Source organism: Caretta caretta, chromosome 8 (genome assembly GCF_965140235.1).
Source record: "Caretta caretta isolate rCarCar2 chromosome 8, rCarCar1.hap1, whole genome shotgun sequence".
In the NCBI taxonomy this organism is placed as follows: Eukaryota; Metazoa; Chordata; order Testudines; family Cheloniidae; genus Caretta; species Caretta caretta.
The window spans coordinates 109642389-109654450 of NC_134213.1; the positions used below are offsets into that span (position 1 = coordinate 109642389).

A 12062-nucleotide genomic window follows, 5' to 3' on the forward strand; every position below is an offset into this window, starting at 1 on the left:
TGAAAACTCATGTCGAACGGGGGAAGTCCCGGATGACTGGAAAAAGGCTAATGTAGTGCCAATCTTTAAAAAAAGGAAGAAGGAGGATCCTGGGAACTACAGGCCAGTCAGTCTCACCTCAGTCCCCGGAAAAATCATGGAGCAGGTCCTCAAGGAATCAATCCTGAAGCACTTACACGAGAGGAAAGTGATCAGGAACAGTCAGCATGGATTCACCAAGGGAAGGTCATGCCCGACTAATCTAATCGCCTTCTATGATGAGATTACTGGTTCTGTGGATGAAGGGAAAGCAGTGGATGTATTGTTTCTTGACTTTAGCAAAGCTTTTGACACGGTCTCCCACAGTATTCTTGTCAGCAAGTTAAAGAAGTATGGGCTGGATGAATGCACTATAAGGTGGATAGAAAGTTGGCTAGATTGTCAGGTTCAACGGGTACTGATCAATGGCTCCATGTCTAGTTGGCAGCCGGTATCAAGTGGAGTGCCCCAAGGGTCGGTCCTGGGGCCGGTTTTGTTCAATATCTTCATAAATGATCTGGAGGATGGTGTGGATTGCACTCTCAGGATATTTGCAGATGATACTAAACTAGGAGGAGTGGTAGATATGCTGGAGGGCAGGGATAGGATACAGAGAGACCTAGACAAATTGGAGGATTGGGCCAAAAGAAATCTGATGAGGTTCAACAAGGATAAGTGCAGAGTCCTGCACTTAGGATGGAAGAACCCAATGCACCGCTACAGACTAGGGACCGAATGGCTAGGCAGCAGTTCTGCAGAAAAGGACCTAGGGGTGACAGTGGACGAGAAGCTGGATATGAGTCAACAGTGTGCCCTTGTTGCCAAGAAGGCCAATGGCATTTTGGGATGTATAAGTAGGGGCACTGCCAGCAGATCGAGGGACGTGATCGTTCCCCTCTATTTGACATTGGTGAGGCCTCATCTGGAGTACTGTGTCCAGTTTTGGGCCCCACACTACAAGAAGGATGTGGAAAAACTGGAAAGAGTCCAGCGAAGGGCAACAAAAATGATTAGGGGTCTGGAACACATGACTTATGAGGAGAGGCTGAGGGAACTGGGATTGTTTAGTCTGCAGAAGAGAAGAATGAGGGGGGATTTGATAGCTGCTGTCAACTACCTGAGAGGTGGTTCCAAAGAGGATGGTTCTAGACTATTCTCAGTGGTAAAAGAGGACAGAACAAGGAGTAATGGTCTCAAGTTGCAGTGGGGGAGGTTTAGGTTGGATATTAGGAAAACTTTTTCACTAGGAGGGTGGTGAAACACTGGAATGCATTACCTAGGGAGGTGGTAGAATCTCCTTCCTTAGAAGTTTTTAAGGTCAGGCTTGACAAAGTCCTGGCTGGGATGATTTAATTGGGGATTGGTCCTGCTTTGAGCAGGGGGTTGGACTAGATGAGCTCCTGAGGTCCCTTCCGACCCTGATATTCTATGATTCTATGAAACTCAGTCCCCACAGTGTGCCACCCTGAAAGCAAGACAGGGCAATAAAGCAATGATTTTATTGAAATTCCATTAACCACTCCTACAAATTTAGCTGAAGCTATACCAAAGATTATTAATAAACTGTCATTATGCCTCTGTGTCTGTTCATTTCTCAGCCAGCATGCTGTCAGTGATAGTCCTGGGCCATGTGGACCAGGTGAAAGGAAGGAAAGATCTGGGTTTGGAAAGGGCCCATTGGGGATAGGACAGTTGTAGAAAACATGGTTGTTCAAAGATTAAAAAAACAACAACCAACCCTCCCCTTCCCCTTGCCTTCCTGTCCCTTTACAATGGGATATGTGCAGAAGGCTGGTGTGGGAGGGGGTGAATGGGTTAGGTGTGAGCCTGCTTAGGTAAATGAACCCTTTGGTTCTCTGAGGAACGTCACAGAAGTCCTTTGTCCCCGTGAACATTAGAAATGTCTTTTACCATTTGCAGTTCCTGGTGTCTGGATACTCCCTGCTCTAAGCCATGCTGCAGAAGAAACGGGGGTGGATCAAGGATCAGCTCTGGCAGTTGCACAAACACAGGGCCATGTCTCTTTGCAGTGGAGAGTGGCTTTCCATGTTTACTGGAAAGTTCAGGGAACAAAATAAAGTTTCAGTGTGACTCTTTCTTTCCCTGTCCCTCCCCCTGCTCTTTGCTGGACACAGGGGCCAGATTTTCTGGCAATGCAGGGTGGGGGAGGTTACGGGGTGGGTGGGCATTATTAGTGGTTTGCTTTTCCATTTTCACGGGAACTCCATCTGCTAGCTTAGAATACAATACATTTCCTCTTGAATTGCATCCCAATCCTGTAAGCATATTTCAGCAAGTTTTTGGTGTAGCAGAAATTCAAACTGGTTCTTCAGGTTCAACAGCAGTGCAAATATGCTTAGTCCACCTTCATTCAGCAATATGTAGAGGGGTGACCATTACCAGAAATAGCTCTCTGTCATGGACTGCCAGCTCTCCCCCACATGACTGGAAAGCCAACCCTCTTCTCCATTCTAGAACTTTGAAAATGGCTATGTTCTCCAAAAGATGGCCCACCTTTAAGAAATACATTGGTAACATAGCCCCTGGAAGGACTGAACCATACTGGCCCCTTGATACAGTGCAAGCATTATAATTTTTTAAAAAACATTACCACAGGTATTTTACTATTATTAACCTTTGCTCCTTCCTCGGGTGCTGCAAAAGTTGCCTGACAACGAAGAAGGCATCAGAAGTCTTATTTTCTGAAATGTTAAAATTATCAATATTGTGGCCATTGGCAGCATAGCTATGTTATGTGCAGGGATTTTTTCCCATCCTTCAAAGGAAAAAAGTAGTATAATGGTACCCTTGTGTTTGAATTGGCAGGACCTTCTGCTGTAAAGAGGAAAACCATTCTACCAGGAGGTCAGAAGCAGCACTCCAGAGACAGCAGAGGCAGATGGAGAAGGACCTGCTTATTGCCATGGACAGAAAGAACCAAGCACAATTTGAGTTCAGAGCATAGAAGGTTTAGGTTCTTAGGCAGGAGGCACTGATGAACCAGTTCCTGGAGCAGGATGCATGCCATGGGGAATGGGAGTATGCCCAAAAGGAATTGGCTCATGCCCTAATAAAATCACTCATTCAACTGGAGGTGGAAAGCATTCAGGACCTGCCTGCCACCTTGGTTGCTGCTCTTTTTTGAGAAAACCAGCTATAATTTCTGCTACATGGCTTATGGCAACCACCTGTGGATAGATGACAGTACTGATTGCCTGGCAAGCCTGTACAGTCACCACCCCAAGAGTGGACTCCCCAACCTCAAACTGGTTTGCAACTGACTAATAGCTGTCAGATGTTCCTAGCTTCCAAAGGCATAGCCAATCATTTCTGCATACATATGGGTTTCTGAAAACGAGTGGTCTGGCACTGGAGGGTGGGTGTAAGCTCCTCGCACGGCTTCATGAAGGCCTAGATCCTCATTTGGAAGTTCTGAAGCCACTAGTCATTAGCCAAAGTTTTCAAAATGATATTCTCCCACCACACCATGCTGATTCTCCTGGATTGGAAATGGGGCATACTGTGGCAATACTGGCAGTGAAAATATCTGTTCCATGGGACTACAGTGAATTATCACTCACCCTCTTGATCAGCCATCTTTGGCGTGTCAGAAAGCTCTGGCCTGATTCCATCAAGTATCTAGTGAATTCAGTACTGCACCTCATGAACATTTTTCCCATGACAAGTAGCAGGAGAAGAACCACATCAACCAGGACTTGCTTCTGGTTTTCCAGCAGAAGGGAGAGGTGAGTGGGACCTGCCATCACAAAATGTGTGAAGGCGGGAGACAGTTCCAGCAACACACAGAAAGGGAATTCCTAGAGTGTCTCCTGTTGTGCACAATACTCAGGGATATTGTCCCTGAAATGGCAGCTCTAATATGGCAAACCCACAAGTGGAAGTGTGGATGAGGGTATACATGTGCACCCATGCCAAGCACAGCATATGTGGACACTCGGTCCAGCTATGGAGTACATGCACTAGCAGTACATCGACAACTACCTGTGAATGCTTGCAAGTGTAGACGTAACCTAAGATACAGACTTTGACTACACAATCACATACTAATTTCTCAAATAATACTCTATATCATCACATTTTTTCTATAACCTTAGATACACATATATAGCATCTTGTAACATTGCTTTCTTTCCTATATACTGTTATTTTTATCTTTCATGTTTTTATTTGTGTTGTTATTGTTTATCATTTTGTATTGTATAAAAGTTTTCCATTTTATCTTTGACTTAGGGTAAAACTCTCATTAACTCCGATGGGGTCAGGATTTCACCCTTAGGCTTTTTACAAACATGACCTCTTTAAGAATTTGTTTTAGTAATTTGGTCAGCATGCATTTTACAAGGTATTTTTCCTCCTTTGAGACAAATATACTTCTGGACACTAATTTATTTTAGAGACACAACACTCTCTCCTTCGTTAAGGTTTCAACTAGGTCCCATAATAAACCTTAACTTTTGTACATCCATTGTTAGAGGTTGTCTACAAGATTCATTCATTTGTCTGCACTAGTGAGGTGTAAACTTTAGTGAGCACTAGGGTGTCGTGCATTAACTTGCCCATGTGGACTCTACCAGCACGCACTAAAAGTTTTCTAGTGTGCGTTAATGCAGTCCTGTTTCAAACAGCACTACAAGCACGTAGAGATAAAATCAGAAAGGCTTAAACAGAAAATGAATTTCACCTGGCAAGGGACATAAAAGGCAATAAGAAGAGGTTCTTTAAATATATTAGGAGCAAAAGGAAGATGAAGGAACGTGTTGGTCCTCAGTCTACTTAATGGGAAGGAGAGCTAATAACGGATGACATCAGGAAGGCAGAGGTGTTTAAAGCTTATTTCGCTTTTTTGCTTATTTGTCTTCAGTAAAAAGGTTAATGGTGACCAGATACTCAACACTGTTAATATTAACAAGGGGGAAAGAACACAAGCCAAAATAGAGAAAGAAGAGGTTAAAGAATATTTAGATACGTTAGATGTATTTAAGTTGGCAGGACTTGATGACATTCATGCTAGATTTCTTAAGGAAGTAGCTGAAGTAATTCTGACACCATTAGCAATTATCTGTGGGAGTTCATGGAGAACAGGTGAGGTCTCAGAGAACTGGAGAAGGGCAAACATAGTACCTAGCTTCAAAAAAGGGAACAAAGAGGGAAATTATAGATCAGTCATCTTAACTTCAATACCTAGAAAGATACTGGAACAAATAATTAAACAATCTGTGAACAACTACAAGTCAACATGGTTATAAGGAATAGCCAGCATGGATTGGTCATGTTAAACCAACTGTCATGAATCGGGACATTGATGGTCAGGTCTCCTGGCTGAAGTGAAGTCAAGCACAGTGGTCAGAACAGGATCCAGGCTTAGTGGTTGGAGCTGAAATTTAGAATCAGAAGTCAGAGCTAGAGCCAGAAGGTCAGTATCTAGAGCCAAAGGGTCTGAACCAGAGTTAGGAACCAAAGCCAGAAGTCAGTGCCAGACTCAGGAACCCAGTAGGATAGCAGGGCTGGAGTGGCCAGGGGCAGTGCAGAAGCAGGAATGGAGATTAGCTGGGAACAAGATAAGCAAAGGAATGATCGCAGCTGCAAGTATAAGTGTTGAGCAGCCAGAGACCAGTTGTTGCTGCTGAGCTTAAGAGCAGGCTTGCTGACTTACTTGGCCAATTAGGCAGCGTGGTCACTCAGGCTGTCTGGCTGTGGCTCAGTTGTGCTCATAGGCTGCCTGGAGACTGAGCAGGTGCAGCTACAAGTCCTCATTCCTGAGAGAAGCTACTTCCTCAAGGGCACCTCCTAGGGCCTCTGGACACAGCTTCTAGGGATGAGCTCAGGGGAATATTTATACCAGCTTGGGGGCATGGATATTTTCTGCTAGTTCCCACAACTGGTCATCAGAGCCATATCCCTCCCAGTCCACTAAATGGTGGAACTTTCCCCAAACTTGATTAGAGTCAAGAATTGATTAGACAAGGTATTCTTCTTGTCATTGGACCATAATGGGTGTTGACAGTGGGTTGGATCAACCTGAGAAGGGGTTCTTGATGTAGGATTTCAGGAGGGAAGCCTGGAACATGGGGTGGATTTTCACTGACTCAGGCAGATGAAGCCTGCATGTCACTGGATTGACCTGTTTGATGATCTTGAACAGCCCCATGTATTGGTGATCTAACTTGGCTGTAAGCTGGAGGTTTCAAGTTCACATCATTATCTTGTCCCCATAGGTAGGCTAGGTGTGGCTTATTTGCATACTGCTTATAGACCTTTTTAGTACTTCTAGATGTTCTATGAGCTCTTGTTGTATATAATGCAGATGAGTGACCAGGTCCATTTCTGCAGGGACTGAGCAGTTTGTAGGCAGCCCCAGATGGAAGCAAGGATGTAAGCCATAACTGGCACAGAAGGGCTTCTGCCAAGTGGAGGCATGAATCACATTGTTACAAGCAAATTTGGCATATGGGAGCAGGGAGATCCAGTCATCCTGGTGGTAATTTAGAGAGCCCTGGAGGCACTGTTCAAGAATCTAGTTCACCCGGTCCATCTGTGTACGATATGCAGTGGAGGTAAAAAGTTCTACCCTTAGGAGTCTGAAGACCTCTCACCAGACACAAGAGACAAACCATGGGCCTCAGTCCAACACAATGCCGGTCGATAGTCCGTGGAGCATTCAAGAAAGAGGCAGACCGTTTCCAGGGCAGTGGGAACCATGCAAAAGGGGATAAAGTGTGCCATCTTGTGTAAGTACATCCAGGGGAGCAGTGTAGTTCTACTGTGAAACCCAAGGACACAGTAAACCATGGGCTGAGATGGAGCGAATGGGGTGAAGGAGTCCAAATGCCCTTCTGAGGGGGTTCTTAGTCCAGGAACACTGATCACAGGAGTCAGTGTATTTCCTGAGAGACAAGGTGGGTGAGGTAATTGTGACATTGCACCCCATACTCTTCATAGTGAAATTATTATAATATGATTATGGCATAATGATAATGTATTTTATGCAAGATAAGTCATGTGAAGTATCATTGTAAAGGTTATGACTTACTGAATATGATTATCCTACTTGTATGCATCTATCATTTTTGTTTCTCATGTTAGGACTATTGTCTATGTATCTATTACAAATGGGTTTACGTATCGAAACGCCCACTAGGCAGAATGCACTCAGCCTAGATGGCTGGCTGGGAAGCGCCCATTCAAGTTAATGAACAATTAGGGAGAACAATAGGCCTTAGAAGCAGCTTATCTCCCACTTGGGGAGGGAGGGGCTCCCTGAGGATGCTACAAACAGCCTCTTACTCATGGCTGCTAGGTCACTACAGGCACAAGTGACAGGTCACCGGATACTGGACTCCATCTTGGGATACTAGTGTTTTTCCACTGACTGGTGTGGGAACCAAGCTTTGAAACAAAGGGTTCCCACCATATGCAAAAGCTACATAAGGCAGGGGAGTGACATCACCGTAGTTCTTCACTGACTCCCCGCCCAAAGAGACTCCTGGAAACACCTGAGGAACAAAGACTGAACTGGGGGGAAGTGCTGGATGCCCCAATCTGCTGTCCTGAGCCCCCTCCCGCACCCTAACTCCCTCCCAGAGCCTGCGCCCCACACCTCCTCCCGCATCCCAATCCCCAGCCTCACACCCCCTCCCGCACCCAAACTCCCTCCCTCTTAGTTAACTGGCATTTTTCACTTACCAGCACCATGCCGGATAAAACAGTTTTTACTGTAGTATATCAAGCTTAGTTTGTGTGTTTTATTTATTTGCTAGGTAATCTTCTTTGATCCGTTTGCTATCCCTTATAATCAATTAAAATGTTTTTGTAGTTAATAAACTTGTTTTTGTTTTGTCTAAAATCAGTGTGTGTGGAAATCATAATTTGGGGCAGAAAGCTGTTGTATATTTCCTCTCCACACTGAGGGAGGAGGCGAATTTTATGAACTTACTCTGTACACATGTACACTCCAGAGAGGAAGTGCATGCCTTAGGAACTGGGAGGTGCCCTAGCTGTGCCCCCCCATGCAGAGCTGATCACAGCTTCTATACGCAACTGGGTGTGTCCCTACCTGTATCTGTGCTGGTGAAGTGCAGGCTGGTGCCTGGGAGAGGGCTTGGCAGGCTGGTCACAGCAGTACAGTGTAAAGAGAGCCCAAGCTGGTGGGTCAGGGGAGTTCAGTGGTACCCCAGTTCCAGGTAGCACCCCGGCGGGGAACCCATCACAGTAATATCTTTTATTGGACCAATGTTTATTGGAGAAAGAGACAAGCTTTCAAGTGCCACAGAGCTCTTCTTGAGGTCTGTGAAAGGTAATCAAAGTGCCACAGCTAAACATAAGATGGAACAGATTGTTAGGCATAACAAAGTACTCTACTTAGGAAGGAACAATCAGTTGCACATATACAAAATGGGAAATGACTGCCTTGGAATGAGTACTGCAGAAAGGAATCTGGGGGTCCTAGTGGATCAAAAGCTAAATATGAGTGAGCAATGTAACACTGTTGCAAAAAAAGCAAACATAATTCTGGGATGTATTAGTGAGAGTATTGTAAGCAAGACATGAGAAGTAATTCTTCTGCTCTGCTCCTCGCTGGTTAGGCTTCAACTGGAGTATTGTGTCTGGTTCTGGGTGCCACATTTCAGGGAAGATGTGGACAAATTGGAGAAAGTCCAGAGAAGAGCAACAAAAATGATTAAAGGTCTAGAAAACATGACCTGTCCGGGAAGACTGAAAAAATTGGGTTTATTTAGTCTGGGGAAGAGAAGACTGAGTGGGGGACATGATAACAGTTTTCAAGTACATAAAAGGTTGTTACAAGCAGGAGGGTTCTCATTAACCTCTGAGGATAGGACAAGAAGCAATGGTCTTAAATTGGAGCAAGGGCAGTTTAAGTTGGACATTAGGAAGAACTTCCTGACTGTCAGGGTGGTTAACCACTGGAATAAATTGCCTATTGGAGATTTTTAAGAGCAGATTAGACAAACACCTGTCAGGGATGGTCTAGATAATAATTAGTCCTGCCATGAGTACAGGGAATTGGACTAGATGAACTCTCAAGGTCCCTTCCAGTCCTACAATTCTATGATGTTAGGAAATACTTTCTAACTGTAAGAGTAGTTAAATTCTGAAGTAGACTTCCAAAGGACATTGTGGAATCCCCATCACTGAAGGTTTTTTAGAACAAGTTAGACAAATACCTGTTAGGAATGGTCTAGATGTATTTGGTCCTACCTCAGCACAGAGGGCTGAACCTGAGGACCTCTTGAGGTTCCTTCCAGCCCTACATTTCCATGGTTAACATACACTAGGGAACTTTTAGGGCATACCAGCAGGGTCCACATAGACCAGTTACCAGTCGGAGAACACTTCAATCTCTCTGGTCACTCGATCTCAGACCTAAAGGTCGCAATATTAGAACAAAAAGACTTCAAAAACAGACTCCAACGAGAGACTGCTGAATTGGAATTAATTTGCAAACTGGATACAATTAACTTAGGCTTGAATGGAGACTGGGAGTGGATGTGTGATTATACAAAGTAAAACTATTTCCCCATGTTTATTCCCCACCCACCCCCCACTGCTCCTCAGATGTTCCTGTTAACTGCTGGAAATGGCCCACGTTGATTATCACTACAAAAGGTTTTCTCCCCCCGCTCTCCTGCTAGTAATAGCTCATCTTAAGTGATCATTCTCCTTACAGTGTGTATGATAACACCCATTTTTTCATGTTCTGTGTGTATATAAATCTCCTCACTGTATTTTCCATTGAATGCATCTGATGAAGTGATCTATAGCTCACGAAAGCTTATGCTCAAATAAATTGGTTAGTCTCTAAGGTGCCACTAGTACTCCTTTTCTTTTTATGGACCAGTTAGTGCATGACACATTAATGCACATTAGAATTACACCCCTCTGGTGCACACTAGTGCTTACCATGTAGACAAGACCTTAGCTTCTCACACAAACATTTTTGTGGCTTCTTCCATGCTGCTCCTTTTACACTGAATACCCTCCCTGAAGTCACTTGCATTCCCTTTTGATCCCTCCTCAAGACCCACCTTTGCTGTCATGACTACAAGAAATGAGGCAATTAATGATGAGTAGATTGGGGACAGCTGACTTCTTATGTATAATATTTTAAAAATTCTAATATGTCTGTATTGCTATTCAATGGTCTGCCTATTAATTGGTACTTCCCAGTGGCAGCACAACACTGGTGGTTCAAGACCTGCACTACCTGTTAGAACTGATTTTGAAGGAAAGAATAATAAAGAACCATGGAGATAAATGGAAAATGGGATAAAATGCAATATTTTTACCAAAGGTAGATCATGCCAAACTAACTTGATACATTTCTTTAATAATAGATTTTTTAGACAAGGATCAGAATATCAAACAAGAATTGGATGACCTAGAGGACTGGAGTAATAGAAATGGCATGACATTTAATAATACAAAGTGCAAGGTCATGCCTTTGGGACAAATAGAGTAATTCAAAAAAAATCAGTTATAAATTGGGGGAACCTCAGTTGGAAACGACAGAGGAGGAGAAAGACCTGAGCGTATTAGTTGATCACAGGATGACTATGAGCCACCGATATAATAGGGCAGTGGAAAAGGCAAATGAGATCTTCAGGTGCGCCAGATGAGGTATCTCTAATAAAGATAAGGAAGTAACACCATTGTACTAGGCACTTGTAAGACCTCATCTGGAATTCTGTGTGCAATTCTCGTCACTCATGTTCCAAAGACATTAATTCAAACTGGAACAGGAGCAGAGAAGGGCTACTAAGAGGATCAGAGGAATGGGGAGTCTTTCTTAAGGAGCGGAAGCTAAAAAAGCTTGTTTTGTTTTGTTTAGTCTATCAAAATGAAGATGGGTTTCAGAGTAACAGCCGTGTTAGTCTGTATTCGCAAAAAGAAAAGGAGTACTTGTGGCACTTTAGAGATTGGTTAGTCTCTAAGGTGCCACAAGTACTCCTTTTCTTTTTTTAAAATGAAGATGGAAAGGAGATATGATTAAGGCTACGATTATGTCACAGAGGTCATGGAATCTGTGACTTCCATTGACCTCTGTGACATTTTCTGGCCCCGGGCTGGAGCTCCAAGCTCCCCTCCCACCCCCGGCAGCTTCCAGCCCCCACCCTGGTGGGGGGACCCTGCAGTTGCCCAACCGGAGGGAGCAGCAGGAGAACCCCTCACAGCTGCCCAGCCGCACTGAGCAGTGGGGGGGATCCTGCAGCTCCCAGATTTTGTACACTGAATGAGGTAAGGATGCTGTAGAACAAATAGAATGTGAACATGTAATTAAAGAGTGTATCATGCTCTGTATGCACAATGGGGACTGAATTAAGTTTGCACAAGCAACGTTAATTCTGGCATGTCCTAACTTATGAATGCTTCACTTTGCAATCTTATTTTTTTTAACATTGTTGTATTGGTATGTCATATACATATATATTGATTGCACCCCTCTTCCCACTCTTTGTATATTCCCTGTCCTCTTAGGCCCAACTCTGCAAACATTTCAGCACAGATCAAAGGGAAACCAAATCAACAGGATTACTCATGTAAATAACTTACATGAGTGTAAAAAGCTCCAACAGCTACCCAGTGTGTGAGATACACTCCATCTGTGCGAGTAGAGACAGCAGCACTGTGTCTGTGAGAGGGAAGGGGTGTTACCTGGGATGAATTTCTGCCATTTCTGCTCTAGGTGGTATTTCACACAGCTGTTCCCCGAGGGGTATATTATTATCTGTTCATCAAAGTAACAAACGTTGTTTGCGACTCGAGAGCGGAGCCCAAAGATGTGGAGAGACTGAGCCACAATCACGGACATGGTGTCCCCGATGCTGCGGGTTCTGCTGGGAGAAAGATACAGGGCATAACACAGACCCCACCACCCGTGCCAACGGCTCCCCGTTCTCCCGCTTCGCCCCACCACGCCAGGCTCCCTTCTTCGCCGCCGGCTCCGCGCCTCAGCCCCCTCCTCCCGTCAGCCGCCCCTCCTCGCGCCCCGCCCGCGCCCCACACAC

General features: G+C 44.5%; 1 protein-coding gene across 10 annotated transcripts in view; it reads right to left on the reverse strand.

The window, feature by feature from the left end:
• Positions 1-12062, reverse strand: part of CFAP57 (cilia and flagella associated protein 57) — a 184810-nt gene that overhangs the window by 141842 nt on the left and 30906 nt on the right. For 7 of the 10 annotated variants that reach the window (XR_007358069.2, XR_007358070.2, XM_048861528.2 and 4 more), the window contains exon 2: positions 11710-11888. Coding sequence is in view for 6 of the 10 variants with exons in the window: in XM_048861528.2 (XP_048717485.1) it covers positions 11710-11866 (157 nt within the window). In the remaining 4 variants the exon portion in view is untranslated. The other 3 variants (XM_048861529.2, XM_048861530.2, XM_048861523.2) reach the window with 3 other exon arrangements.